This window comes from Elgaria multicarinata, chromosome 9, assembly GCF_023053635.1.
Source record: "Elgaria multicarinata webbii isolate HBS135686 ecotype San Diego chromosome 9, rElgMul1.1.pri, whole genome shotgun sequence".
Lineage (NCBI taxonomy): Eukaryota > Metazoa > Chordata > Lepidosauria > Squamata > Anguidae > Elgaria > Elgaria multicarinata.
In genome coordinates, this window is record NC_086179.1 from 58,787,724 (window position 1) to 58,814,443 (window position 26,720).

The 26,720-nt window shown below is 41.8% G+C and overlaps 1 protein-coding gene across 1 annotated transcript in view; it reads left to right on the top strand.

Moving 5' to 3' along the window:
• The first annotated feature begins 1,572 nt into the window (after window positions 1-1,572).
• The window catches only part of LRIG3 (leucine rich repeats and immunoglobulin like domains 3), a 57,042-nt gene continuing 31,894 nt past the window's right edge, over window positions 1,573-26,720 (top strand). Inside the window, exons 1-3 of the mRNA XM_063134999.1 lie at window positions 1,573-1,760; window positions 11,769-11,840; window positions 12,109-12,183. Coding sequence (XP_062991069.1) covers window positions 1,573-1,760; window positions 11,769-11,840; window positions 12,109-12,183 — 335 coding nt within the window. The remainder of the gene's footprint in view (window positions 1,761-11,768; window positions 11,841-12,108; window positions 12,184-26,720) is intronic.

The following is a 26,720-nucleotide window of genomic DNA, read 5'->3' on the forward strand; positions in this document are numbered from 1 at the left end:
GCACTTTTGATGTTTACTGTTTTAACTTTTGTGAACCGCCCAGAGAGCTTTGGCTGTGGGGCGGTATATAAATGTAATAAATAAAAATAAATAAATAAATAAATGTGTGGCTATAATTTAAAAATGCCTGCCAAAATAAAACAGGTATAAGAGCCTCCTGAAAAGCCTCTCAAAGAATCCTCCCTTGAGAGGCTGTTCCATAATTTAGGTGTCAAAACTAAAAAGGTCCCATCTCTTTGTCCCAAAAAGCCACATGTCACCTGACAGTGATTCGCCTCGGACATTGAATGAAGATCTTGAGGAGGTGGCTTTATAAAGAGGTGATTCCTGAGGTAATCTGATTCCAGGTCATCAAGTCTATCCTTCGGCTCCCAGAATGGCTGTGCAGTAGCCAACTCTGCATGTAATGAGTTCTATGGGACTTATTCCCACTTCTTGTGCATAGGATTGCAGTCCTAACGGCTTTTGCAGCCCTCTGGTTTTTTCTATTGGTTTTGGTGTTAGTTAAGACCAGTGAGAAATCTACAGGTGAGAAATCTACAGGTGAGAAATCAGCATCAACATTGTAGCTCACACGCAGGCATTCAGCTGAACCTTTGCAGGCCAGGGTGGGGCCTGCTGCTGTGATCCCTTCTCCCCCCCTCCCACATAAAGGTTCTGCCATCAGAAGAGCACTTAGCACCAAACTGCCGTTATCAATGGTCACCAGGTTCATCTTGTATACCAGGGTTGGCGACTTGTGGCCCTCCCATGCTTCGGCCTACAAGTTCCATCATCCCTTGCCATCTCACTATGCTGGCAAGTGCTGATGGGAATCACAGGTCAAATGTCTGGAGAGCCACAAGTTGTGTGTACCAGCCTTCTCCAACCTGGTGCCCTCCAGATGTTTTGAAGGACAACTCCCAACATTCCTGATCATTGGCCATGTTGACTGGGGCTGTTGTGTGCATTTGAGCTTTGCCTAGAAATTTCAGGCGGTGCTTCCAGCAATTCTTGGTCTGTTGGCCCTTCTGTGTGCATTCCCCCCCACAACTTTTGTGCCCCTCCATATATATCTGCCAGCTGAGGACAGCAACTCTTGAATGCACGCGATGATGCGGGCTCTAGTCCAGGACAACTTCTGCTGTTAGTCTGCGAGGAGGTGCCACAAGGGGCTTCGTGCCATTGGCTGCAGCCGCCTGCGCCGCGGCTCGGCTGCCCGTCTGGAACTGGTTTGGCTTCGCCCTTCCCTCCGCGCCGGAGACAGGCATCCCGGCTCTCGTCAGGGCTCCCCGGCTCCTGCTTCCCTCCCTGCCTGCCTCTGGCTTGTGTTGTTATCACATGGTAGGGGGCGGGCTCGGCTGGTCCCGGCAGGCGCTGGGAGGCGGCAGAAAGTTTGGCGAAGCGTCTGGAGTTGGCTGCGCGGCCGGCGAGGAGCCTTTTTGCCCGCGGATTTCGCGGCGGCGGCGGCGGGAGGGGGCATGAAGGGGAGCCGCCAAGAGCCCTGAGAGTGGCGGAAGGGCCGCGCCGCCTCCAGTCCGCCCATCTCCCGCCCGAAGGCTCCAGGCGCTGAGCGCGCGACGCACCCCGGCCATGGGCTCCTCCGCGCACCCGCCGCCGCCGCCGCTCCTGCTGCTACTCCTTCGCTGCAGCCTGTGTTTCTCGGGGCTGGCCGAGGAGTGCCCGGCTTCGTGCCGCTGTCTGGAGGGGGAACTCTTGGACTGCAGTCGCCTCAAGCTCAGCCGAGTGCCCGAGCCGCTCCCGCGCTGGATAGTGCAGCTGTGAGTATACGGGCTCGGCTCATCCACGGGGAAACGAGGAGAACGAGACGGCTCCTGCCCGGGGGTGGCGAGCTCGGGACGCCGTTGCGGGGCTGGGGCGCTAGGGGGTGCTCCGCGCTTCAGCCCCTGGGCGGTTACGTGGTGGTGCTTAGGAGGAAGGAGCGCGTCTTCGGCGGCGCGTGTTTGAATGCTCGGGTCTGAAGGCGGAGGAGCCCTCTCCCGATTTGAAGTCTAAAGTGTCCTTGGAGGTTCTCCCCCTCTCTTCCTCGTAGCCCCCCTTTCAGCAGCTCAGTCCCAACCTCTGGGTTACCTGGATGGACAGCACAGGTGAGCCAGTGGAGGCAGCAATCATTGCAGTGCGGCCTCCACACCACAACCCCCAGCATCCCTTGTCGTTCTCTGTGATGGCTGGGCTGATGGGAGTTGAAGTCCAAAATACCTGCAGGGCACCAGGTTGGGGGAAACCCTCCCACGTGCTCATCTGCTAGCGAGGTGCCCTCTGTGCTTTCTGCCACCCAGAGAGAAGTGGACCCAATCCTAACTGCGGTAGCGATCAAGCTACAGTGGTGGCTTTAAAGCACTCTTATCTTGCACTTGGCATCACAGCAGTGAGGATGAGGCCTGCTGAGCCCAATGGCTACAGAAGCTAGGGAGCAATGAGGCCACCTCTACCAACTGTCTTTCAGGGTGAAATGACAGAAGCTTACTGGGCCTGCTTCTTCACCAGCCAGAAGGTTGCCTCTGCTCACTTCCTGTCTTCTTCTGGGCAGCAGTGGATATTGCAGAGGGCAATTGAGGAGAGTCAGCAGCATGGCTCGGTGGGTGGGTGGGTGGGTGTCAGTCAGTGGGCGCAACCCTAGCTGTTGTGCTCCTAGAAGGAGAGGGTGGGCAAATGATCAAAGGGAGGCAGCATCTGCTCTTTGCTGGTGTCACTTGCTCACTCAGCTGCCTGGATGGGTGAGCAAGCAACAAGGGTGGCAGTGAGCAGCTACCACCACACCTGCCTGTCTGTTCCCTCTGGCAGGAACTGTTTCCACCACTAAGACAGGTGAGGGAAGGGAAAGGAGAGGTGGCTGCTCTTTGCAACTGCCACCCATTTGCCTGCATCCCCTTCATGACTCCAGGGAGAGGTGGAGAAGAGGAAGTGTTTCCTTAAAGAGGAGGGAAGCACACACCTCCCAAGGGACTTTCTCACTTGCAGGTTTACTTTCTTGAGGTGCTGAGGCCTTGGCAGCTGTCTGAAGGGACTGACCCAGGAGAGAGCAACTAAAGATCTTGAAATATTTTAGTGCTTCTAAAGAAAGAACTATGACTGGCCAATCAAATGTGGTTGGCTAGTTATAGTTGGGGGCAGGGAAATGAGTTTCTCTTCTCCCTTTAGAATAGGCACCATGTTGGGGTTGGGACCAAAGTCCACAGTGCACACTGTATCTGCACCTCTCCTTGGAAAGATGATGCCATTTTCTCTCCCTTCCATTTCTCCATTGAGGTCACCATTTAAGAGTCACTTGATACATTACAAAATGCATAAAAATACAAGGCATTTTCAGATTATATCATGTATCTGTACGTTACTCTGTATTTGTATTGAGAAGCCAACTGTGGTTTCCAGTCATGTGTACCAGAAGTGATTTACGCATGTTAGAATTATCACACATGCTGATCTTCAGGTATAATATGCGCCTCTGCCTTGTAGGAATTCAGTAATTTGTGAAATGACTCAAACTTTCCAGGTCTTTATGATTTGGCTTGGATGCTGTGTGGGGGGGACACACATGCCAGTAACTGTTGGACAGGGATTGCTTGTCATTTGAAAAATGAGACAGAAATATGGCTTTGAAACTCTACGTGTTTCCAGAGAGTGATTAACAGCAGTAAAAATACTTATACTGAAATGCTATTTTGCTAATAGGCAAGAGAATGAGCAAATATGTATCTGTCAGTTAGATGGATATGGAGAATATTGTTTTGAGCAGGGGTGGTGAATCTGTGGACCACAACTCCCATAATCCCTGACCATTGGCCATGCTGGCTGGAGATGATGGAGTTGGAAGTCTGGCAAATCTGGGGTTCACAGGTTCCCCACCCCTGTTTTTGGTTGCTGTTATCTTACAATCAAGCTCCACTTGCATTTTCTTTAAAAGTTGGCATTTTAAAACTTGCACTTTGAAAAGAGTGCTGGGTGATAGTTGCTTAAGCAGACATTGGGCCCAGTATGGTTCCTGAGCAACATTCTTGCATGTTGGAAAAGCGAAGGACTCCTTGTGCATGTGGTTATATCTATTTACAATAAAGTAGTTGTTGCAATGTGACAGGCATCCATTCCATGTGATTTGAGTTTCAGTCTCTTAAATTATTTTACTGACCAGTGGAACAAATTAGTATTTCTATACCTGCATGACAGATGGGCATTATAGATCTGACATTTTAATATTTACTGTCTGCAGTAACTTCTTAGAGCAAAGAAATAAGGAACTGAAGTTTTGTAAAGTCAGAAAGAAGTTGAGATGCTGTAGAATAGAACGTTTGTTCTCAGTCTCTTGCTATTTCAATCACTTCTAGATTGGTTTAATAATTTTCTATTGCACATCAGAAACAAGTAGAGATAAGAACCTCAAAGTAAACAGGAAGTCTTTCAATTAGTTGTGGCTAATTCCCTTCAATTGCGTCCTCTGGAGGTCATGCTTCCTTACTGAAAAAATCTGTCTGGTGTATTCAGAACATATGGGTTGGACTATATGGATGATTTAGGGAATTGAATAATTTCATGAATCTGAAGAATGTAGAAATTGGCCACATTTTTATTTGGGGAGAAACAGTTGACACATTCAAAAATGTATGGCGGAGTTGCTTAATCTTTTTTGTAAATTAATGTTATTTCTTTAAAAAAAAATACTGGAAATGGTTATAACCAACATTTAAACAAAAGGCTAAAAACGTATACCTGCATTTACATGAAACTGAATATAATAGGTCTTGCTTCCAAGTAGATACGTCTAGGATTGTGCTGTAAATATGCTCTGCAATTTTCCTGCACTTCAGTTAAGGGCGTAAAAGTGCAAATTTAACCATGCAGCAAATCAGGAGAAACATGGGACAACCTGGCTATTAATTCATAGAATGCTAATTAGGAATTCAAACTGATTTTTTAAAACTTGTCCTTTAAGATGGATGTTAGGTCAGCAGAAATAATAACAAGAAATCTCAGTGACATTTAATTTAGTGGCCACTAAAACAAACAGGTCTTTTGTTGTTGCTGCTAACACAGTGGAAGCTTTCTAATTGGATTTCCCCTGGAGACGTAAATTGTCCATATGTACATTCACATTCCTTTAAAAGAAGTGTGAAAAATGGGCTCCACTTGTATAAATAAGCACTTGGCCTTTTGTAAGGAATCCTGCTGTGATCACTCATTTGGGCAGCTGTGTCACTTGCTCTTAAACTCACAGGGTTACATCTTTGTAGGTGTCACCAAACCATGTGGTCTGGTAGAGTTTGTGACATGTTTCTTTTGTTCGAGTTAAATGCCTTCAGAAGTTCCTGTTCATTATTTGCTTTTCATCCCCTTAAAAAAGTGTGCAGGCAAACATTTTCCTGCTGCCTCCTGTTGTTCTGTTTGGAACCCTAGACTGCTAAGAGGCAGCAACTAAAAAAATAGTTTGTTGTTATAAGTATAGATCACTGTTGCCCCAGATAATTTGTCTTTGCATAATGTCAGGCTGTGAACATACTTGCTAAAGGCTATATTGCAAGCTCATGTGATATATAACAAAAGCCTTGCTTTAAAAATCCTAACCCTCTTTCTCCTCAGTCCTAAATACATTTACTTGGGGAAAGGTCTTACTAATTTCTGTGGGACTTTTCTTCAATTTAGAGTGCTTAGGGATTCAACCTAAGATTGATTCCTTTGAACACTTGGGAGTAAACCCAATTGAACTCTGAGTAAACTTATTTAGGATTAGGCTGCATGAAAAATAATAGCAAAGCATATTAAATCCAGTAAGATTTTTCATAGGCTGCCATCCTAAAGAGTGCAACATGATTCCAAGTAACTGTCTAAATAAGTTAAGAGGTTTCTGTAGAGATACTAATTAATTCTCAGTTGACCAAAGATGTACCCAGTCAAATTTATCCTTTTCGCTCATCCCACTCAGACAACCAATCCAAACTTTTAATTGGTAGACATCTTGGTGGTATAGCTTGCTGGAGGAATCCATTTTTTCTTTTCATGTTCTCAGTTCTTGATGAAATAATTGGGATTGTGGATGCTGATTTGGAACAAATGCTTTAACTACAAATATCAAAATTAGTTTTTGAACTGGTTGTTGGAAGACTAAATTTGTATTATCTTTGTGATTTCAGAGTTGTTTGTACTCTTGTAATCACAATTGACATAGCACATGTCTCTTGAGTTGTGGAGAAGGGCCAATTTTAACACGACTTAATTGTGGCTCTTAGCAAAGAAGTATTCACATGCTTTAATAAAACCAACGCTGTTCAGAATTAGTAAATGTTTGTAATTGTTTATCAACAAATATCATTACAGTTCTTGTAGGATAGGATGCTCAGAGCTTAGATAACCAAATTTTAAGAACTTAGCCTTTGTTAAGTTTAGGGTTTAGCAGCCAGAATGGGAGTAGAAGAGAAAACCTGAACTGTTGCCAGACATCTTTGCTGTTTTTCAATTCTCTTTGGAATTCTAGATTATTTTACCAGGGTTTGTCTAGGAATGCTAAAGCTGTCACTGAGACAGAGGGGAAAATCTAAAGGATGGTTTCTGTTAATGTTTGTATTACATCTCAGTATTTACATTTTCTAAACCCTCTAGTCCTTACCAGAATTGCCAGAGAGAGAGAAAAAGTTTGGATAGTTTTCACAGCTGTTCTTCAGTATTTTCCAGACTAAAATCTGAACATAGCATGCTGATTTATGAGTCACTTTGGATCTGTGTCTTAAAACAGCTACAGCCTGCCTCTTTGTTTTTTAGCTTTCCTTTCTGCTGAATTAGCAGCTCTAAAGGCCCCAATGAGGATTGATTAAGAAGCTGTTGCTGGATTTGCATTTTAAAATTTGACTGGGTTTCAGGCATTTCTAAGAAAGATGATACTGACTGTACCTAAACGGCATACATTGAGTTAGGCTGCAATCCTATACACGCTTACCTAGAAGTAAGGCCCATTGATCTGAATGGCCTGGTTGTCATGTCATTATAATCCAATATATATATAGGGTTATTGTGAATGAGCTAGCATGCTGGTGCACACTGTCTGCTGATCACGATGTGATTGCTGATTGTGTGCTGGCTGGATTTCTTGGATTTCCCTCGCTGGTGCGACTTGCCAAGTCATCGGAACTCAGGCGACATGGCTTGTTTGAACGAGCAGCAACCCTCAAATAACCCATGGTCTGTTGTTGGGTTATTTGAGGGCTGCTGTTCCCTCACTGTGATCATGCATACCTGCCCATTGTGAGTGGGAGTAGCTAAACAACCCAGCAGGGGTGCTCCATGTGAACTAGGGTTCCAACTCTGGCTTGTCAGGGGAGAGACAGGCCAGTGTTCCTAGTTTGCATGTCATAGCAAACAACCCAGGGACAAAGTGTACTTGGGTTGTGTAGCTGCTCCCACTTGCTTGCTCATTCATAGCAATCCAAGGTTTTTAAAAATAACAACCCTAAATTGTCCTTGCATGCAAACCAGGCCAATAGGTCTTACTTCTGAGTAGCCATGCTTAGGATTGAGCTGTTAGTCTCTAAACTTAGTCTCTCCCAATCTAGTGCATTCCAGATGGTTTGGACAACAACTCCCAGCATTCCTGACCATCGCTCATGCTGGTTGTGGATGATGGGAGTTGAAGTCCAAAACTTCTGGGGGGCACGAAGTTGGGGAAGGGAAAGGGAAAAGAATCTCTCGTGCAAGCATTGAGTCATTACTGAAGGGTGACCTAAGTATGTAAAGAGATGTTTCTTCACCACTTCAGTTTGCTCAGGTTTGAGTTAGTCATGTACCTTATTAATGCTATTCTCTGTGGTGAACAGTGCTTTAGGCAAACACTAGTAAAACTGGCTGCTTCTGGAAGTCTTTGCCATCCCAATCTAAGGACAACAACAATAAATATAGAACTCTGTGAAGGCAGATCCCCTCAATTCCTTCTGCATGTATTGATTGTCCCACAATTCCTGGTTGCTACTGAAAGCTGAGACAGATGTTTGTTAGCAGATAAAATTCAATTTTTGAAAGAGAGAAGTTAAAACGTTCTATTTTCAGACTCGCTACCTGTGTTTGGACGTAAGACTGAATTACGATTTAGCTTTATGTGCATGAAGCTCAGGCTTCTGAGCTCCCTATCACTCCCACATCCTCCTAGCATGGCTGTGAAGACACTGGAAGTTCTTCCTTCCATTTTTAATTAACCATAGTTTATCTTTATATATGAGCCTATACAAACTGTAGTTATTTTTATTTAGTTATTGTTACATTTATATCCTATCTTTTTTCCACCAAAGAACCCAAGGTGGCTTTCATGATCCTCCTTCTCTCCATTTTATCCTCACAACAACCCTGTGGGGTAGGTTAAACTGAAAAACAGTGACTGGCCCAAAGTCATCCAAGTGAGCTTCATGACCAAGTGGAGACTAGAACCTAAATCTCCTATGTCCTAGTCCAGCACCCTAACCACTGGCTCTCCAGTTATTCTTAGGTTAGTCTTAAGTATGATTTAGGACAGGGATGGGCAAACATCTATGTGCTCTTCAACTGTTTTGGACTACAACTCCTATTAGTTCCAGCCACCCTAGCCAGTGGTCACGGATTATGAGAGTTGTAGTCCCAAACATCTGCAGGCACGCTGGGTTGCTTACGCTTGATTTAGGAAATTCAAACTGATTTCTGATTCTTATTTTTTCATAAACCATAGTTAAAACTGATCACAGTTCTGGGGCCAGATCTACACCAAGCAGGAGATAACATTTTGAAAGCGGTTTGAAAACAGTGTATGGAACGTGTCATAGGCCCCAACAGCTGTCAATACTGTTATAAAGCACTAGTGTAGATCCCGCCCAGGTTTATACATAACAACAAACCATGTTTTGTTGAAATGGAAGCAGAAACTTTGGATCTCTTCCTTGTTACTACACTGGAAGAGAAGACAGGAGGGAGAGTACACGAGCTTGACATCTTTGCAAGTAACAATTAGCCTTAAATTAGCCTTCCCTTTCTTTTTTGTGATTGGGTTGTCTTTCTATCTGTTGTGACAGTTCCCAGACAATTTTGATACCTCACTCAGTGACGCTCAAGTGTCTTTAGATACTTAGGTGGGTAGGTAGATATTTAGATTCATAGACAGATAACATTCTTCAGATCAGAGCTCTGCCAGCCGACTAGGTGGTGGTGGTGGTGTGGCAATATGGACTGGATTTTCCTGCCAGTTTTCTTTCAGTGGTTCTCTTTTTTAAAAAAATTCCTGAGAGGGAAAATACCTGCACCAGCAGGAAACTGGCGTATGTAAAGAGCCTGGTCCGGGGGCCTCACAGGGGAATGGAGGGGCTTTGGGTCCAAAACTGCCCATGCCCCCACAGTGCCCCATTACAGGATATGCTGTTTTCTACCCCAGCAGACACACCAAGAGTAGTAGGTATTCCATAGATTTGTGCCTGCTCTTTCTGCAGGCATATCTGGGGGCTACGGGTGCACATAGGGGATCAATACATTGAAGTCACAACCACATCAGAAGTTCCTTGAAGCTTATACCTCAAAAAGGTCGCTCTGTGTATTCTAAGGTGGTATAGTACTGTGTGGCATCTCAGCGTCTTAGTGTGTGGCATCATATATGCACCAACAGCTAGGCATTTTAAAATGTGTCGTAATTTTAAAAGTGAAGTTTGTACTTGAAACGTCTGCGTCCATCCCTCCTTAGCAGTTTAATGTTTCATAACTCTAAAAGTTCTACTAGCCAACCTAAACCACTGTGGAGATTTTTCTTTCCATGTACTGTGGTTTAAGGGAAGGGAGAAGAGGGAGGAGGCAATTGGGAGTGGAAAATGTGTTTCCACCACTTCAGTGATGCCAGCTCCTACTTCTAAATAATAAGGAGAGATTTGTTCATATTATTTTCTGCTAGCATAAGAAATTCGAACGGCTTCTTTTGTCCTTTTAAAAAGACAAATGTGTGCATTTTAAAATATGTCAGGAGTACTTTTTCATTGTAGTTTTCGGGAAGGATTTTGTGTATTTTAGCTGTCAGCCCATTCCTTGCAGTTTTGCAGGAATGTCCGTCTCTTCAAAAGTGTAATCTTTCCCCCCTTTATGCTTCTAGAAACTGTAAAATTAGATGTAAATGGCAGACCTATTAAAGTACTGCTAATAGTTGTTTGATTTGGGCTGCTGAGCAATAAAGACACATTATAAAAATCCTGAATAGGACATAGGAGTCATACTTCTCTGAATCTGTGTTAAGAAAACCAGTGTGGGCTTCTCAGGGATATTTGCATCTGAAAAAACAACAAAAACAGCACAGTGCATGGAAAATCTGTGGATATCAGCAGTGTCAGAAAACACGAATTTAGTCTGAAACATAATGCAAGTTATGCTTATGGTTGCCTTGATAGACTCCAGATGGATGGTAAGCTTGAGCTTTGAGTGAAAGTGTCTGGCTCCAGTTTGGTGATCATGCACAGCAGTGGTTGTAATTGCAGGTTTTTTATAGTTTAAAGGCTCTGCCAGATTCCCCCCCCCCCCAATGTTATAACTCCAGCAGAACAAATCCACTCACGTCTGTTACCGTCTGGTAGGTCCTAAGGCAAGCATGTTTTAAATAAATCTTTGTATGGTGTATCCTTCCCCCTCCCCCTTCTCATTTCTTAAATTTTTACTTTTAGTTGAAATGAAGACCAACATTTTTATTTTTATTTTTTTGGAGTAGAAGTTTGAAAGCTCTTTGTTGAAATAATTGATTCTTCTAATGTAGGATGAAGAGTAATGTATTAGACTTTAACAGCCATGACTTCATAGCATTTTGCCTATGTGTTTGCATATTTCCTCTAATCCCCTGTGAGTCAAAACCAAATATTGAGTTGGGTACATGTCAGGAGAAAGTCCTTTCTCTGTTTTAAAGTGAGTTTAATTCAGATCACCATCTCAGTCTCTGAAATTTTGTGGGCCACATTTCTTCAGTCATATCAGTGATGTAGTTTAATGTCTTGGAACCAGACAAAGTCATACTTTGAATAGACCCTTGAAATCAATGGAACCTAAGTTAGCCATACGTAAGTATGATGAAGTATGGATTCAAACCTGTGCCTTGCTCCATCAAGGGAGATAGATGTATATGTGGAAAGAGGCTTTATGCTCTTTTAGGAGATTCACATCTGTGACAGATTGGCCAATTTCATTCAACTGAGTTTGAAATGTTGATGCCTTGAGGCAGAAGTATTTATTCAGGGTTCATTTTTGCTACTTGCATATGTTTCACGTTAAACATTTTATGTGTGAGAATTAATGGTGCAGAGACACGTGAACGCAAGAGAAGAGAGGTTTCCGTGCCACCCAGTTGTCAATATACGTAGACTTTGCAAATTTAGATTACCAGGTGAAAACCATAAATTGAGCCACAGATTTATGTTGGATTTGCCAGATGTGAGTAGACTCTAACAACAATTTCTCCCCCCACCCCCAGACTTCGAAAGTGGGGGAAATGTTTTGGCTTATATGATGTGTAGGCAGTTAAGATTTATAAAATGAGTTGCTTTATTGAACAAAGTTAAGCTATATGAAACTAACTTTTGTGTTGCCTATCTCTGATACAAGTTTCATTATAGAACGATTATCATATGACCTGTTGAGGGTGAAATACATGCAGATTGGGGGACACTCATAACAGAATCAAAGTGTATTTGACATATTACATTTAAATGTTTAATCCAGTTTTCTACTACAAACTTTATTTTTAAATCTACATCATATTGTCAAAAATTGACAATTCATTATTTATTTATTTATTTGTAACCTTGTAGAGATCTCAGCCACAATAGATTGTCTTCAATCAAGCCTAATTCTTTGAGCCACCTTTGTAATCTGCGAGAAATGTAAGTGTTTGTGTTGGCTGCTAGTTCTTATCCTTGTCTATCTATATTATAGATGTCTTCCTTTCTTTATTTTGAATGGTGGTATTCATAATTATGTGTGGATGTAAAATCCCACAATAGTTGTGTTTGCATGGAATTACATGTTTGTTTGCTTGTTTTGGAAAGTGCAAAGTTATTATGATGGGGTAAAATGATCAAGGGGAAAATCAGAAGATACCAATCCCCCCTTTTTTTCTGTATCGGCTGACTTTCTTTACGTTTTTGACAGAAAACTGAACAATAATGAATTGGAAGCCATACCAAATCTGGGGCCTATTGCAGCAAACATTACTTTCCTATCTTTGTAAGTTGATTTTTACATGTTCTTATTTGTATATAAAATATATATCTGCATATTCTGTGACTTTGCAAATATTAACATGGTATTATCCTCATAAATGAAGCAAAGCTGGGGTAATGACATCAAAATGTGGTCAGTATGATGCCACTATGGAACCTTCTGGCCTGTACTGATATATTTCTTTGAAAATATAGGTACAAATTCCGGACATTTGTATGTATTTTTTACCTAGCACAGAGTATTTCCGATCCTCAGAAACCTAAAATTTGTTTTCTTTCTGTCTCTCACTATAAATAAATTAGCAATTTTTTGGCTCACATTGTTCTGGAAGTATGACGTAGTTCACACATAATGCAAACCCATGGTTTTTGCTCTATCCAAAGTTTGTCTGGCAGATGATCAAACAAACCATGGTTTTCTCAATCCCAGTGTTGTTTGTTGCCATCCTCCTTTTCTCTCTTTCTCCCTGTATCTCAAATGCCTTTGTGGCACTGTAGTAATGTCATGTAGAGGGGCTGTTTGTTTGTTTTTTGGGTTTTTTAACCTCTCTTGCAACCTGTCTGGTCAAACAACCCATGAATAGTCCATAGTTCTGAGTTCACACAGAGCAAAAGCCCATGGTTTAAAAAACTCAAGAGTTTACTACCCAACAACAAACCATCATAACAACCAAGAATTCAGCAATCCATAGTTTATCTAGCCCATGGATTAGCATTATGTGTGAACCAGGTTTCTGTTTGAAAATATGTGTAGGCATGGTAGCACTGCAACACTGACTTCTGGATATGAAGGGCTCTAGCTCAATGGTAGAGCCTATGCTTTGCCTGCAAAAGATCTCGGATTCAATCCATGGAATATCCAGCTAGGGCTGTGAAAACTCCTGTCTGAAACCTTGAGGAGCTGCTGCCAGTCAGCTCTTCAAGGCCAATGGTCTGATATGGTAAAAGGTTGCTTTCCTTGTTCTTGCCTAGAGTTGATTTCTGGCCTTGATTGAGTGACTGTTTGCAGAAATATGCCATGGGTACTATGGGAAAGCAGGTGTGCTCTAATCCAACATAACATATGGAGTTGCACGTATGAAGAACTTTTTTAAAAAGCTAAAATTCCACCAATTGGCTGTAGGCACTGAATCCCATATCTTACTTTGTGAGTTTCTAACTTTTTAAAGGCTCTGTGTGTGCAGCACCAGCTGGACAGAATCATATATGCAACACATGCTCGTTCTCAAACTTTCCAAGCCAGCTAGAGATACACACATTGAAGCTTGCTTCCATGCATATACAGCTCCATGCTGGATCAGATCGAGGCTATATACTGTATAACCCCATTGCCATACAGCTATTCTTTCCAACACACTGTAGGTATGATTAATTTTGTGTCTTGATAATGGTGTTCACCCAAGAGTGATATTAAGCCTGCTATTTTGTGCATATATATTTAGGAGTAAGTCCCACTGAACACAATGAGATTTACTTTTGGGTAAACATGCGTAGGACTGTGCTGCACAGGAATGCATAATACCTGTGTGATGCAAATTTGTGTAGTGAACAGCTTTGTAATTTTTTTAAAAAAATCTGTATATCATAGTCTTGCAGTCTGATCCCATTTATGTTTACACAGACTATATCCAACTGAGGTGAATGGGATTTGCTCACAAGTAAGCATGCTCAGTGCATAAGGTTTGAGCAAGCGTGACTGTATATTTCCCTATTGTGATATGCTGTTGCTCAATGTATATGAAGAATTATCTGTCTTTCTGCTTTTTTGCATGGATCCATATTTTTGTTAAAAAAATACAAGATTTGTGTATTTTGCTGGGAATTAGGAAAAGCAGAATGGAACACCCATCTCTGAGTAATAGTAAATTCCTTGTTCTTAAGAAATCAGTAACTTACCAGCTCATACCTGTTGGTCTACTGGTATGAGAAATTTCTAAGTTCTGTTCAGTTTAGTATGAATATTCTAGGTAAACATGTTATTCTCTATATGATTTGGCAATGGAATTCTAAACACTTACCAGTACCTTTTTAGTTGTGTCTTTTCCACCAGTGAAAATTTGCACTAAATGCAAGATGTATGGTGTCTGTTAGTAGAGAAGCCTAAAAGGTTAAAATAATACAGCAATTTTGGGAAGCTGTTCAGTTGATGAAAGTGATCAGTATTCAGTTGCTTACTGCTGGTGACTTATTATCCTGCTGTTTTTACTCTGGGCCTAGGTCAGCTAAGTCAGCTGGTGCAGCCTCTGTGTCTGCTTTGCTCTACTTGAGTAAGAACTAAGTGACATTTGATAGTGGTTTGGCTTTGGTATAGATCAGGCTGGGTGGGGGAGAGAATGAAAATGGAAAAGCAGATGGTATAGTGCCAGAAAAGAAAGAAAGAAAAAGGACTAATCCCTTAAAAAAAACCCACCCCAATACTGAAGAATTCTGTAAATTTAATTCCAAAATGTAGATGTGGAAGTTCAATTTCTAAGGATAATCTACCTTTCTCACACATCCTCTACTCTAGCCACATAACATGAATCGCTTCTTTCCATGTAGTTTAGGCGGCAGCACCATTGGGTGTGACTAACACATGGCGCTGGAGTTGAACTCTTCCATGTGATGTGACTGAGGCTTTTGCTAGACCTACCTTTAAATCTGTGCGGGAGGAGGGGCGAGCCTGTGATTCAAGTATCTCGGGCTGTTGCCCCAGTCTAAACGTCAGACGCAACGGGCTAAAGGAAAGCCCCGTCGCGTCCGCCATTTTTTTATCTTAAAGGGCCAGGTGCGCAGGAGCGCACGATTGACCAAATTAAGTGTGGGTTTTTTTAAAAATTCCTCCCAAGTAATTGTGGTAGCTGGGAAAAGCAGCGGAACGGTCTACATGCCCACGGTCTCGGGCTCAACCCGAGGCCGCGGGAAATACCGGGCTACAACTGGAGCCCATTACCCTGGGACAAGAGAGGATTGACCCCTGCCTGAGCCTGGAATCCCCTGTGCATCAACTGGATGCACAGGGGCGAGCCCGGGGTGAGCCCTTGGCTAACCCGTGGTCTAGCAAAGGCCTGAGGCAAACTAAACATGACTTTTAATACATACTACGCAGCTACATATAGTTGGTGCCTCGGTCAGGATGCTAGTGTGGGGGGATAGGGGACTTTAACCATTTGCCTCTTGCTGTGTTACTGATCTGGATCAGGCCCCCCATGCCTACAGTTTGGTAGTGGGGAAAGCTTCAATTTGCTACAATTAAGGCTTTTCCCCTGTGCAAATTGCAGGTGTGGGGGACTTGATCTGGATCAGGACTTCAGTGGAAAGCAAGGGGTTACAGCTCCTGCACTAGCATCCCAATCTGGATCAGGTCCCCTGCACTTAGTTTTAAATAAGAAAAAGAGCAGATGCATGTTACGTATTAAAGGCAATTATGTAATTATGCCTTTAATATGTAACATGAATTATATAGAGAGCAGTTAGCACTAAAGCTAATAGGAACAGCTATTAGTAAGCTTTAAGCTGTTTCAGGCAACCTTTGTGTGCTAAATGTAACATGTAGACTACGAGATCAGTGGATGTGGGTTTCTTGGAAAAATTTGAATTAGAAAAAATTCCTTGCAATTTTTTTCTATGCATATTAGGATAATTAGGTCATGTGCTGTCCTGCCCACCTGTGTCATCTCAGCTTCACCTGAGACACCAACAAGCTACTTGGCAGGATTATCCACACCACTAGCCCTTAAGACCACTCAATCTTCCCTGTGCTGATGACGTGTGTGAGGGTTTTGGCTTACTGCTGCTGCTCCTGTCTTGTCTTTATTCTTTAGGCTCTACAGTTTAGTAATCTAGCTCTCAGTTTCCCATTCTGCTGCTACCATTACTTGTTTCCTCTTCGGTCACTCCTCTAGAAACCACTCCAGTTGTTCTAAAGGTAATTGGAAGTTATTAACCTAAGTAAGTGTGTGAACGTTCTAAGCGTATTGGTTTCTGTCAGTTCTTTCGTAAAAGGTTCTACTATAGAATACTAAAATCATCTACTTTTCTCATATAATCATCCACTTCTCTATAATCATCTACTTCGCTTTACCCCACTTCTACCCTTCTCTTCACAGAATCATACACTTCAATTCTCTACATCTCTTCACAGAGTGGTAGCCCACACACTCAGACTATATATAGCTACATTTCTCTAGCTCCTCCCTTTCTTACACAGCCAATCCAAGCACTCCCTGACACTATCTAATCAGCACTCAGGCATTCAATCCCCCTTTACGAATTGTAAGTACATTGAGGCCTACTTACTTCCTGGAACTTTATACGTAATATAAACTATTAACTTTGCAGATATTTACATTTATGGCATGTAAGGCAGCAGCTGGAAATCTTTTCCATCTCCATCCTGTTTTTCTCTCTCAGGATTTATAAATAGGCAGGATCATTAACACACGTAGTGGGTGAACTCCACCCCATGGACAACTTTTACCATGACACTTTCAAGCAACATGCTGCATGTCCACATTACTCAGTCTGTGGGTGGACTTCCCACCAAAGTTTCATCAGAACACTGTCTCAGAAACATATATGTATTTCGGTCACACACGCATCTCTCACATACTTGCTAGGGATAAACACCTGAAAAACATTAATTAAAGCTTTGAAACTGCCATGTTTGCCTAATATTGTATTTGTAATTGGCAAACATTCACTTTTACTAATAAACATGAAACAGAAACCTTTCTGTGGAAAAATAAAGCTTCATATAAAATAAAGTAAAATTTTGGAAAAATATCCATCCCATATTACTGGTCAAGAGGTGCACCCAGATATCATGGGAGAATCCTCTCCAAATCAGTTCCCCACAGATAAACCTACATAAATAAAAATAAATAAAAAAACAGTATGCCATATGCATAAAATAAGAGTTACTGGAAAGAAGCTTTATTTAGTGATTTTTCCTATTCTCCCTTAACAAAATACTCTTTGCACTTTTCCATAGTGTCCTCCACCATCTCCTTTCCCAAGAAACTTAACTTCAGCTCAGGGAATCCTAAAATTATTCCTCTGCAGCTGTAAAAAGACATTTAAAAAGTCATACAATCTTGCATTTGTGAGCTCCCGGTAGTTTTTTCAGCTGACCAAATACAGCCTTCATTAGATTTGGGTTGTGGCATTTTTTCTTTCTTTTAAGAAAAACCAAAAACCTCTTTAACATATCTGCTGAAAAGAGGGAATTGTTATGTAGCCCAGTTGGGCTGCTTGTGAGGTGTCTGGTTACCATTGTACTTTGAAACTCATGCAGTGCCTCTGAATGGCCTCATAAGGCTTCCTGATTATGCTCAGCAGATCTCAACTGAGGTTACAAGTGTATACCATGCACCTTTTGACCTTTGCAGAGAATGACTGGAATTAGAAATAGGAGCAATTTATTATGGCTATTTTGACATGAAAGCCACCTCTAGGTCAGCACAGCATGAGCCCAACTTTGGGATGAGCAAAAGGGATGGGGGGAGTGCAGGATAGGGATCAGGTGGTAATTAAGTGTGTAATTGGTGATGTACATTCAACATTCTTCAAGCTAATTATTCCTCACCACAAAAACATTAGAATCAACTCTTCAGCCTGCCAGGAGGAACTGGTTCTCCCTGGGTTACAATTTGTTAATTTGCAGGTAAGAGTGGTTGAATCTGATTTGGAGAAGGATTTCTGTTGATGACATGAAGATCCTAAGCTTAGGAGAACTATGTAGGTCCAAACCAGCACATCAGATTGGTCCCAGAGAGCCAATGAAGATGAAAAGCAGTGGCGTAATATATTCATATTATCAAGTCCAAGTTAAGACCCTTGCAGCCAAACTCTGCACCAATGGAAGTTTCCAAACTGTCAAGCAGCCCCACATATAACACATTGCAGTAATCCAAACAGGAGGCTACTAGATGGACCGCTGCAGCCGTATTATCCAATGGAGCTGAATGGTGGGAGTTTTAGGACAGATAAAGGGAAGTACATCTTTACACAGTGGATAGTTAAACTATGGAATTTAGTGCAACAAGAAGTTGTTGATGGGATTCTGAAAGTGTATTAGAAAAACTCTTGGAGGATGCGGCTATCAATGGCTACTAGTCACGAGGGCTATATATTACCTCAAGATATGCCTTTGATTTGATTCACCGTGGCTTTTCTTGTGTTTTTATCCACCTCTAGATATGTTTGTACTTTGGGTAGCGGACAAAAGGCACTCTGCACCACAGAGCCACTATGTGCTTGATCAGCACAGTACAGTGCTGATGCCATTTTTTTTAAGGGGGTGGATTTTGGGCGGAATGCTTTTTGCTTTGACAGGAAAGATCAGCATTCCTGACTACCCTCTTCTATTTGGCTAGTACTGGTTCCCTAGTCCTGAGTTAGTCCCTATGGGAGACCAAAAGAAATAAAAAATGTGTTACCATGGTTTGCTGAAAATTTACCGTTAAAAGATTTTTGTCCAGCACAAGCATTTTTATTTTAATGTACTTCTGCTGACACATGAACATTTACATTCTTTTGTACTGTTGTTGTCCTTATAGAAAACTGTTTTGTAAGAAATTAAGACCCATATGTGATAACAGAATGAATATAGATTTCTGGATTTAAGTTACTATGAATGGTTATGCCAGCTCTCAACAGGCATGTTCTGTATCCCTAAGAACATAGATATTTTAGAAGTTTACTTATTTGCATTCCTTATATATTTGTAAGACCACATACAGTGAACACAGGGCTCTCGGAAAGTGTATGTGAGTAGTATATTACACAATTTTGAAGTCTTTGAGACAGCAGTTTGGAATTAATGACCTATATAGAAAGCATCTATCACAGGTGCCTGATCACCTGTTTTTCAAAAAACTTCCATGGAAGAAATTTGTACAACCAGTTTCTTCTAAGAGTAAACTGCAGCTATAGGCCATATCTCTGTGTCCAAGCCTGGCTTTTCCATGATCATCTTAAGGGCGGTGAAATCACACCATGTTTGTCCCAATGAGGATCTGTTCCAGAGGAGAGGAGAGGAGGAAGTGCAATAAGTTATTTAATTCACTTTATCCCAGAGAATCCCATAAAGGATTCACATCAAGCTTTTTGCATGCTCAGTTAATGTGTGGAGGGGTTCCCAGGGCTGTGTTGGCTAGCTCTGTGCACCACTGGATCCATGTACATCCTCTCCCCTTCTGTAAGAACTTTCCACACTTACAGAAGTATATGTGGAAAACTCCTTGACACAAATGTCTACTGGACATCCTTCAGGTGAGCAGGGAGCTATACATAATTCTAGTGGTGGGCAGTGCTAGCTGCAGAGGCCTGCTGCCCCCTCCATGTGTTTATTCATCATTTGGTCATGGTCAACACATGGACATGTACTTCCTCATAGAAACCGCTGTTGCATATGGATTTTCTGTGGATGATGCGTAGAATTACAGGGCTAGTTTTTCATAGATTTTAGATTGGAAAACAATTCAAACTTACTATTGTCCCTTCCTCAGTGAATATATTAGAAATTGCCCACCATCATTTTTATGAACTATCAATATTCCTCATACTGAACTTTCCCTTACAGTTTTTTTTTCCTCCTTTCCTGGGCTGTGCTCTCTTAATCAGGATATCCTGCTCAATGGTAAATAGACCCAAGAGCAGAATGAGCCAAAGTGGGCCACTCAGCTTTCATGGGTGTAAAGAACTGGTAGACTGTCAAAGTATGATATAACCATTTTTACAATTTAATCTGTACACATTATCCATTTGGACTAGCTATCTGCTCACACGTCCTAACTCTGCAGTAACTGCTAGTAGCTGGAGTCAAACCAAAAGGTGCCAGTTATTGTCTTTATTGGTGTATTTGGATTTGTTACTGTTCATTGATAAGTTCAATGAAAAGAAAAGAAAAGAATCCTGACTGTATCAGAGGAGGGCTGCCCTGGTCGATGCTGACATGTGACCCTTCTTGCCACTGTACTCAAAACATATTTGCCACTGTGCTCAATTTCCCCCCGTGTCTGGACCTGTGTGGCTCATGTGAATCCTAATCTGAGTTGGGCCTTTTGAATCAGGAGACTAAGGCCACAGCTAGACCTAAGGTTTATCCTGGGATCATCCAGGGTTCACCCCTGCCTGAGCACTGGATCCCCTGTGTGTCACCTAGATGAACAGGTTAGACCCCTGGACGATCCAGGGATAAACCTTAGGTCTAGCTATGGCCTGAGAGTTAAACTGAATAGGTTTTATGATTGCTGCTTGAAATGGGTGTAGCATTGGGCTGTCTGCCATCTTTGTGTCACATTTTCCTTTCTCCATAGCACGTTTGGTTGTTTTGGAAGGCAAGCTGCCTTCTTTCCCCCCTCTGTATCTGACAGTCTCTTTTTCATCCTTTCTCTGCTTCTAATCCCTTTATGAGTTGGAGCAAGACGGGAGTTCAGCTAGTGCCCGTGCAGCTTGAAACTGTGAAAAGCTGATATTTCCAGACCTGTGTATACTATGGGCTTTAAGAAGAAGAATCTGGATTCTACATCAAGATAATACAAGAAATGCCCCACGAAAAGCTGTATTCTGTGGTCTGCATAAATTATGAAAACTAGGCTAATTTACATATACTTCTGTTGCATAATTCTGCTTCTGCTAGTCTTGGAGAGGGCCAGGGACCAGGCTGGGAACTGAAGCTTCCCCCCTGCCCCATACCCTCACTACTTGTATTACTGTCTCCATAGCAATAAGATCGAAGCACCTGCTTTTTAAACAGACAAACTTTTTATAAAAGTAATATTTCTAGGACTTGCGGTGTGATTGCAGAATGGTATTCTGTACATTACGCTCCCTTCTCTGTAGGTTAGCTGCACAGCAGCCCTTTCACACCCTCTCTCCTAGATTTCTTCTTACTTAGCCAGAAGTCTGGGAACTGGGACAAATGCACTTTTCTGTATGTGGGCCAGAAACATAGCTTCCATTGCTTCTGTAGTAGGTGTGGTTGGGGAAGGACAAGACTAGATGGATGTGGGTGAAATCACCACTGTGCATGGTCTGTGTAGATTAGATAGGCATTGGAGGCAAGTAATATGAGCTAGCAAGTAATACCCTTTTCTGTTGTGGTCATTTATTTCATTGGTTGGCTTTTTCTAAAACATAAAGCCAACTTTTAACCCTAACTTTTCAAAGTGGCTTCCAAAACATAAAAGCACAATAAACCTATCAATACAAATATAAATTTAGAAAAGAAGCAGTGGACATTATCATAAAACATTAAGAGTCAGCATCACTAAAAAGGCATATACTTGGAAGTCCCTGTCCCAAAAAAGTCTGAAGAGTGGAAGTAACCTCAGAAGAGATTGATTCTCTTAAGATGGGCAATGGACCACTGTAGCAGTGTAGAGATTCTTTCTATGCCCCAGTATGAATGATAACCATGTGGCTTCTGTCATACTATTTGTGCCTGTATTTTGAGGGTTACTTTGTCTTGTTCAAATGCAAAGCCTATGTACACCATTTGCTGGGGAACATGGGTGGGAGGGTGCTCTTGCACTTGTGTCCTGCTTGTGGGGTTCCTGGTCAACAGCTGGTTAGCCACTGTGTGAGCAGAGTATTGGACTAGATGGAGCCTTTGGCTGTTTTTACATCTGCCTTTTCCCCCAGGATCTTCCCTGTGCATCCAAATCACACACAGGGGATCCTAGGAGCAGGCAGGGACAATCCCTCCATTTTCTTGGGATAATCCTTAGGTGTAGAAAGGGCCTTGGTCTGTTCCAGCATGGCTCCTCTTATATTCTTATGAAGCATGACCAGAGTAATCTCCGCTGCAAAGGTAGTTTTAGAAAAGGACTCTTGGTCAATGGATGCAAGAAATACACAGCAGGAGTCCAGTTCAGCCTCCTGTTGAAAGAGTGAATGAGCACTGATGGCAGTAGGCCTTCCTTGCTCCAGCTGTTGCCACCTGCTGTCAGTACTAGCAGCTGCTAGTACCCTTCAAACTGTGAGTTAGCTCCTTAAAATTATGAGTTAAGTATTACAATTACAAATTATGTGAGTTTTTAAAAATATAAAGAAAATAGAAGGCTGTGGTTTGGAAACAACAACAGTATAATAAGAGTGATAACACTCAGACCACAAAGACATCAAAACAACTTTCATAGATGAATAATTCAGAAACTTTACAAATCTACAAAGAACAGGCACATCAACAATAATTATAGGATGTTCACACTAACATTCACAACAAAGCCTGCAATATCAACATCTAATATACATATAGTGAACTATTCACATGAAGCGTCTTTTATATAAACAGTAGTCCGGTACTAATTGTTGTTTCAAAGATTCTTCCTCAGTATGATGCTGAAAAGTAATTCAAAAACACCATACTCACGAATAAACAACACAAACATATATTGTTATGCAATGCAAACAAAACCATTTTGTTTGCTGCCCCCTTTTTTTACCTAATCAATATCATTCTGTCAAATATTTAAGCATATTTTTGCAACTGTTAAGGCTGGGGACTTGTGCTTTTTTCAAAAAAGAAAAAAGAAAAAAATACACTTCTCAGAAATGGTGGATCTCATATTGACAGTCATAGAGATGGAGTGATGGAATATGCACTGTAGAGAGCAGGTACAGCACTACCAACGTCAGTTGTACACTTTCTACATCCAGTTCAACCAGTACCACTCAAACTTTACTTGGAGGGCAGAAGCAAATAACTTTCACCCTTCAGCTTTGACATAGACAAGCAAGATATCAAGAGTGATGGAAAGTCTTGCGATATAACTGTTTTCCAATAGGCATTGGGCTGTCACTTTTCAAAAGTGTTTGACTTTCAGATTGTATTGACTTTCCTTCAGAATTGCACTGTATTTAAATGTATAACCTGAAAAGCCATAGTAGCTGCCTTCTGTCTTGCAATGGCGGCTGTGATTGATAATGTTCAGTAGTCAGAGTTAAAACAAACTCTGTATTCTTCAACTCAGATACCAATTTTATTGCTAAAAGTGAGGCTATTAGGCCATGTTTTTTGAACTTCTTGACTATGACCTAGAGCCCTCTGTGCGTTCTGATGCATCTACAGAGTTACTTTTGAGTGGGCTTCCCAGTTCTCTGCAACAGGGCCAGTGTCAAGTATTGGCCTCATCAGGGAACCCCCTCAAAAGAGCCCCCTCAACCTGCTCCTCCTCTTCACCATTGGAACCTGCTTGTTAACCTATCCCATTGAGAGTGTCTTGTAGGTACTAGAGCAAGAGGGACTGGCACCATTCTTCAAGGTGTGACAACTCTGTATTCACTGTCCCTTGAAGTTTGGAGCTCATCAGTCCGTCTTGGTCAAACTTGTTCCATCCCATTTCCACTCAAGTTTGTGATTTATTTATTTTTTAAAAATCTGTATGGAAATTCACACTTTTTGTGTGCTCATTTTTCATGTGCATTTTAAATTGTACATATTCACTTTACTATTATTGAAATGCACACTTTTCTCATTTCTACATTTTGCGTGCATTTTCCCTTAATATGTACATGTTTGAATGCACATTTTCCTCAAGGCAAGCTACGTCAGAAAATTCACAAAAATGTGGATTTCGGAACTCTGTCTCAGCTTGTTGAAAGTCTTGGGAGGTGCAAATTGGATCAATCCATTAAAAACAACAACACTAAATGGGGTGCATTTCTCACTCATCCCTATTTGCACCTAGGTCCAAGCACAGAATCCTGGAGTGGTTTCAGGCCCTGTCTTCTGATGTAAGAGAATATTCTGAGGGTTTGTGGTCTTGCTGAGTCTCCCAAAGAGAGGCATGATTATTTATGGTGTAGATAAATTTTGCATTGTTGGAAAAAATGCATAGGAAGCTATTTTTCTCTCTCTCATAATAATAGAATCTGGGGTCATTCAATGAAGCTGAGTGGTGGATGATTCAGGACAGATTAAAGGAAGTACTTCTTCACACACCCCATAGTTAAAGTATGGAATTTGCTAGATATAGTGATGGCCACCAACTTAGACAACTTGAAAAGGGGGTTAGAGAAATTCATGGAGGATAAGGGCATAATTCTATTTATGTTTAGAAATAAGTTGTGCATGGCTGGCTGCGGGGTGATGGGAGTTGTACAATTTATTTCTGTCTAAACATGCGCAGGATTGTGCTGCAAGCCTGTCAGTGGATATTGGTAATGATGTGCGTATTATTTCTAGTATCAGAGGCCTTTGAATACCACTTGCTGGGAAAACAATAGAGGGAGATGACTGTTGTCCTGTTCTGCTTCTGGACTTCCCAGAGGCATCTGGTTGGCCATAGGGGGAAAGATGCTGATGGCCAAAATAGACCTTTGCTATGATCTAGAAGGGCTCTTCTTTCTCTATGCCACACACACACACACACACACACACAGAGAGAGAGAGAGAGAGAGAGAGAGAGAGAGAGAGAGCATCTTGTGTTCTTATGTGTTCACTACATGAGAGTTGTGTGATTAAAGATTGCTTTGTTACTCTTTGACAACGTTTGCTGTGTTTTCCTAATGTTCTTTGTTCCAGGAAAATACTAAACTTCTCCTGTCAGTTGATTTAAAAAATGATTTGTTGACAATTTGGTGTAGTTTTCTGTTAGAAGGGCACTCAGAAGTAGATATCAAACAAGTCATCAGATTAAAACCTGCTTCTTTACCAGAAATTTCACTAATTTTCTTCAGTGTGTCAAAGTGAAATGATATATCGGGGTTTATTTAGTATGGATCAGTTTGCTCAATTCTTTTGTGGTTTTAAAATATGTGTTAGAGCAGCATTGTCCTCAAATGTTGTCATATTCCTAAATTAACAGAAAGCTGTAGAAGCATTTATATATGAAACAACTAACGAGTTTTGTTTATATGACTATTTAATATTATTTATTTATTTGCAACTTTTATATCTGCCTTAAACGTGTATTTTTCTCCATTGCCTTTGTACTTAGGAATACATAACAAAAGCAGATTGTATGTGCCCATGGTATGCCTTACATTGTCAGAATCAGGCACTTGGAGACAAAAAAGGTCATTTTGTTTGATCTAGTGCTGAGAGGTAGCACAAGGATTGTCACTCTGATCTGACTTCTAGCCCAGTCAGTAAACATTTTCAGAGGTGGATGAGACTAACATCCACTTTCCTAAGCAATATAGACCCTGTTCAGATAACACACACTGGGCATTTCTACACCTACAGCTGTAGTGGGTGGGAGGGGGGAAGATCCCAGACTTACCTGCTTCCGGGATCATCCCTGGCCATCTAAACAGAAGCGCAACATCTCGGAAGGGAAAGGGGATGTTGCACCCGCCATTTTTTTTTTAAAGTCAATTGCTGGCATGCACTTGAGCTCCAGTGAAAAAGTATTTTTTTTTTTAAAAAAAAAAGGCCCAAACCCGCTCCCTCCCCATGTCCCTGGACTCCCCCCAGCCTGGCTCCTTCCCTCTGCTGACCCCCACGACTCACGGGGAGGACGGAAGAAGCTGGGATGGGCACCCACACCGCCCACAGTCCTTGGGATTGTCCCAGGACCATGGGAAAAACTGGAAAAAAGTTGTTCCAGAAATCCCAGGGAAATGGAGGGATTGTCCCTGCCTGCTCCCAGGGATGATCCCTGTAAATAGGTATGGTATAGTCATGACCTAAGCCACAGTAGTTAAGCACTTTGAGCAAAACATTATGGCTTAGCATGTCATGTGAACCATGACTTAGTATGTCATGTGAACTATTCCTAACCATGGTGGCTACATAACCATGCTCACTAACCTTTTGCTCAAATGGGTTAGCAGTCTAATCATGGCTTAGCATGTTATCTGCATGCTTTTATATTGTATTTTATACTATGGTTTTATACTGTTGTTTTGTTTTGAATTGTCTTAATTTTGTGAATCGCCCAGAGAGCTTCAGCTATTGGGCGGTATAGAAACGCAATAAATAAATAAATAAATAAATAAATCTGAACAGGCTCATACTTGTTCCTCCCCAAAACAAACTTAGAAATACCTTCACCTGGTAGTTTTACAAAAGTTGGGTCTTTTTTCCCTTTGCGGGTGGGGGGAGCACAATTGAATAGGGGTGTGTGTGTGTGTGTGTGTGTGTGTGTGTGTGTATGTGTAAGGCAGGGTACTAAATACTGTTGAAGGCTAGTACTGTTTGTGGCGTTTTTTGAAAGATGGACATCTCCACCCTCAACTTTGTGAATCAGTGAAATAAAGGAATTAGTATTTTGCTAATTACATACCCTAACAATTGTGTACAGTTAGTGTGACCTAGAACAGGGATGGGCAGCCTGCCACTCTAGGGCTGCTTTCAGCCCATGGCCCAATTTCATGTGGACTTCAGTCTAATTTTTGAGTTTTTGTTTTCTTTCATCCTTAGGCTATTGTCTTCCTAACTATTTTGTTTAATTGCTGCAAACGTGCGGATTCCTCAAGCCTGCTGACACCACCTTCTTGTAAATGGAGGGTGCCTATGTTTGAACTATGTAACAGATGCAGTACAGGAGCAGCAGCTGTGTTGGGGACCCCAAAGGGCCTAATAAGGCCCCAGGGTCTTATGTTTGACAT